At 55.7% G+C, this 4341-nt stretch overlaps 1 protein-coding gene across 2 annotated transcripts in view; it reads left to right on the top strand.

The window, feature by feature from the left end:
* Nucleotides 1-4341, top strand: part of Pank4 (pantothenate kinase 4) — a 17362-nt gene that overhangs the window by 11845 nt on the left and 1176 nt on the right. The window contains exons 11-18 of one of the 2 annotated variants that reach the window (XM_005368649.2): nt 1044-1156; nt 1274-1361; nt 1918-2069; nt 2672-2727; nt 2910-2959; nt 3446-3550; nt 3986-4086; nt 4207-4275. In XM_005368649.2, coding sequence (XP_005368706.1) covers nt 1044-1156; nt 1274-1361; nt 1918-2069; nt 2672-2727; nt 2910-2959; nt 3446-3550; nt 3986-4086; nt 4207-4275 — 734 coding nt within the window. The other variant, XM_026790034.1, reaches the window with a different exon arrangement.

The following is a 4341-nucleotide window of genomic DNA, read 5'->3' on the forward strand; positions in this document are numbered from 1 at the left end:
GCATTGCAGAGGCAGGGCATTGCAGAGGCAGGGCATTGCAGAGGCAGGGCATTGCAGAGGCAGGGCATTGCAGAGGCAGGGCATTGCAGAGGCAGGGCAGGGGAAAGCAAAGCTGCTCACTCTGTGGCAACCAGAAAGCAGATAGGGAGAGACTGGAAGGGGTCAGGGCAAGATCCATTCTTCAAGGTTTATGTAGTCTTTGCTCCCAGCACTCAGGATGCAGAGACAGGCAAATCTTAGCAAGTTTGAGGCCAGTCTGGTCTGCATAGTGAGTTCAAGGCCAGCCAGGGCTACATAGTAAGATCCTATCTCAGTGTATATGTACGTACATACATACATACAAACATGCATATTACACTCTTCCAAGGCAAGCAAGCCCCTAGTGACTACTTTCTCAGCCAAGCCCCGCCTCCCACATTCTACTTCATGATGGTCTTACCCGTTTAAGTCCATCAGTGGACTCCATCGGTGAAGAGCTCTTGTGAGCCGCTCCCCTTCCAGGGTCCTTCTCTGAATACTGCTTGCACCAGGGACCAAGCCTTAAGCACGTGGGCCTTGTTGTGCATTTCCTTCCTTTTCCACTGCCAGCACTGTGTGTGATAGTAGTGCCAGCCCCAGGGAGGTGTGACGGCAGGGCTACAGCCGCTAATCTTGGAGCTCAGGCAGGCTAGGTGGTTGTGACCACAGTAGGAATACCCAACCCTCTTTCAGACATCTGGGTAAGCCTGAGTGTGGGGCACAGCCCTGGACCCCAAACGACCCCCATTAGTGGACATAAATTTGAGCCGTATTGTTTGTAGCTGCCAGTAAGACCCTGCAGTCTGTTCCTGTCTCCCAAAGCCCCAGGGGGGGTGCTCAGCAAGGATGGTGTCTTTAAAAGCTGAAACATCAGACAGGGCCATCCCCATTATTGCCATAGAGACTGGTCTTAGCTGTGCAGGTGTGCTTCAGCACAGCTGGGCAAAGCCCCACCAGCCTGTGCCTACCCTCGGGCTGTGCCCAGGTGCAGGGCAGAGCTTTTTTGACCCCTCTGCTGCTGGCAGGTGGTGAAGCGAGCTGTTGCCAGCCAGCCAGAGTCCATCGACGCAGCTGAGAGGGCGGAGAAGTTCCGGCAGAAGTATTGGAGCAAACTGCAGACACTGCGGCACCAGCCCTTGTGAGTCCTGTGACGTGGTGCGGTCTCTTCTGGCTGTGTGAGGGGTCTTGCTGGGCTTTCCTGGACTCTGTGAGACTTGTCTTCTTCAGCCACACTCCATCCTGGTTTTGTCTACAGTGCCTACGGGACACTGACTGTGCGCAGCCTGTTGGACACGAGAGAGCACTGCTTGAATGAGTTCAACTTCCCAGATCCCTACTCCAAGGTGAGCTCCTCAGGCTGCAGGTAGGGCGCAGAGGACTCAGTAGCATTCTGTTGTGCCCAGATGAGGAGGTCTGAGCCCATACTGGCTGCTTCTCAGTGGACAGCTCCAATCAGGAGCTGGGGTGCAGCCACTGTTGTCCCATGTGTCAACACCCCTCAGATCCTCTGGCTGGAAGCTGTGGGCCCCCTCTTTTCCCTGCTGTTGGGCATCTTGTCCCTTCTCCACATACCCGTGCACAGTGGCCTCTGGGGGTGTGTATCCTCTGTCCTCCCCTTGTGTGCCAAAGTGCCGCTCTGCCTGATCCAACGCAATGTAGACCTGAGGACTGCCCCAAATCAGTAAGTAACATGGCACAACAGGGGGTCAGCCCTGAGTGGTACCTCGCAGGAACATGACCGCAAGTGTCCCTATCACCTCCCTGGTATTGTTAGTGTTTGCATCCTCAGTGAGCCTCCTTTGTGTGGAGTTCCCTGTGGAGTTGGAGCTACAAAGAGTGGTCAGGGCCCGCCTCCAGGGTGAGCACCAATAAAGCGGTCCTTGTGTGTCCTCCCCACAGGTGAAGCAGAAAGAAAACGGCCTCGCACTGAAGTGCTTTCAGAGTGTGACGCGCTCGCTGGACTCTCTAGGCTGGGAAGAGCGGCAGCTGGCCCTGGTGAAGGGGCTGTTAGCTGGGAATGTCTTTGACTGGGGAGCCAAGGCCGTGTCTGAGTAGGTGTCAGGCCTGCTCAGCCAGTCCATCCTGCCACCAGGCCGTCTAGACCCAGACCCGTCATGTTCCGGGCAGGCCCATATCATAGTGGGGTAGATTTGGACTCTAGGCTGACATTCTCAGGGTAAAAGTCCAAATCCATAGTCACTAAATTCTGTAGGGACGGATGATACTTAGTGTCTGATGTAACCAAGGGGTCTTACAAAGATGTCGGCCCCAACTGAACACTAGGAGGAGCATTGAACAACCGTAGAGTTGCTGACTCCATGGTAATTTACCCCAGGCCTGCGCCTCTCGGGTGACCATGCTACCTGGCTACCTCCCCCTTTGAGATGCAGGCCCCAGTGTGTGGTGGTGGGGTAGCCGAGGCTGCCAGGCATAGAAGGTGCTGGCTGCAGTGCTCTGATCAGGTCTGAACTATTATACTCTACTGAAGAGTTCTGTTCATATCTGCAGTCGGCTCTGCCCCAAGCTGGGCTGCCCGCTGAGTGGAGATGCCAGCAGTTCAGCACAGCCCATATGGGAGACGCCTCAGCGTGTTGGTTTGGGCTGGAATGCTTTGTGTTTTTTGCTTCATTTTAATTTTCTCTTCTCTACACAGTGTCCTTGAATCAGACCCCCAGTTTGGGTTTGAAGAAGCAAAGAGAAAATTGCAAGGTATGGACACCGTGGGTGCTTTGGTGTGCTGTGTGGGTGGGTAGGTGGTTGATCCTGGAGAAGTTAGGCAGTGGGGCAGGAGTAACCATGTGGGCATGAGGTGAGAGAGCCCAGCCCTTGTCGAAACAAGCCATTGACACTGAGCCTCAGCTTCCCTGACTGGAGTTTCTGTCTCCTCACAGAACGGCCCTGGCTTGTGGATTCCTACACCAAGTGGCTCCAGAGGTTAAAGGTACGTAAGGTGCTTCTGCTTCTGCCCTTGGGGGTTGGAACACAGAGTCTGGACCTGGCCAAGAAGGGTGGCCACCAGAGGCATTGGGCTTATTGTGAGGTGGGTGTAGCAGCCCCTGCCCCCCCTCAGTGGCCCTGGGACACAGGTATAGCCTGTGCCCCACCACTTAGAGCTCACAAGCCCCCAGCTGAGGAACTAGGCTTAGGTGTGACTCAGTAAAAGAACAATTGCTCGGCATAAATGAGGTTCTGGGTTCCATCCCCAGCACCACAGGCGAGAAAGATGCCCCTACTCCCTGCATGGCCCCTGCAGTGACCACTGCCTGGGTCACCTGGCCTTGGGACAAACTGCCCTGCCCCCATCACCTGCCGTGAGACCTGTGCCTGGACCCAGCCCCTGCGGGGGTTTGTGGGGTGTAGAGGACGTGGGGTGTGAATCGCTTGAGTGCACCTGTTCCCAACTGAACGTCCTGGTTTTGTCTTACAGGGGCCCCCTCATAAATGTGCCTTAATTTTCGCAGATAACAGTGGGATAGACGTCATTCTGGGAGTCTTCCCCTTTGTCAGGGAGCTACTCTGTAGAGGGACGGAGGTGAGTGAGAAGGCCGGGTGGGTGGGACCCTTCCCCTGGGCTTCACTGTTGGCGGGGTTGGCGTTGCTATGGGCTTCTGGCCGTGGTCAGAGCTCCTACGTTTGTGGCAGGTGAGTGCAGGTGAGGCCAGGGAGTACTTGGGCCTGTGGGTGTGGGCTGTAGATTAAGCCTGGGCTCTCTCTGCTTCCTATTTCCTGGAAAGGCATTTACCAGAGACTTGGGCATACATGAGAGGTTATCCTGATCCAGAAGGCAGGCCAAGGATGGGATAAGAGGCAATAGAATGTGCTCTGAGCACAGCCCTGCCTCTCAAGCCACAGAGCCCTGAGATTCTATGGGGCCCTGCTGCCCAGTTGGCTGCTACTTGGAATCTACCAGGGACAGCTTGGTGAGTTTTGGCCCAGGTTCTAAAGAGCCGCTGCCCCCTCACCATAGGTCATCTTGGCATGCAACTCAGGCCCTGCCCTGAACGATGTCACCTACAGTGAGTCCCTCATTGTGGCAGAACGCATTGCGGCCATGGACCCCATCGTCTGGTAGGTTCTGGCCGCCCAGGCTGAGCCAGGCAGGAGATGGGCATAAGAGGGACTCGGAGATATTACAAAGAAGGGTTGGGAGGGGGGCTTTACTGGGCCTGACTGCATCGTTTCCCATAGCTCTGCACTCAGAGAAGACAGGCTGCTGCTGGTGCAGACTGGTTCCAGCTCCCCGTGCCTGGATCTCAGGTAACCCGGTCCTGCTCCCTCTGCTAGGCACCATGGTGCTGCCTGCCCCAAATATGACGGTGCAGT

Source organism: Microtus ochrogaster, unplaced genomic scaffold (genome assembly GCF_000317375.1).
Source record: "Microtus ochrogaster isolate Prairie Vole_2 unplaced genomic scaffold, MicOch1.0 UNK38, whole genome shotgun sequence".
NCBI lineage: Eukaryota > Metazoa > Chordata > Mammalia > Rodentia > Cricetidae > Microtus > Microtus ochrogaster.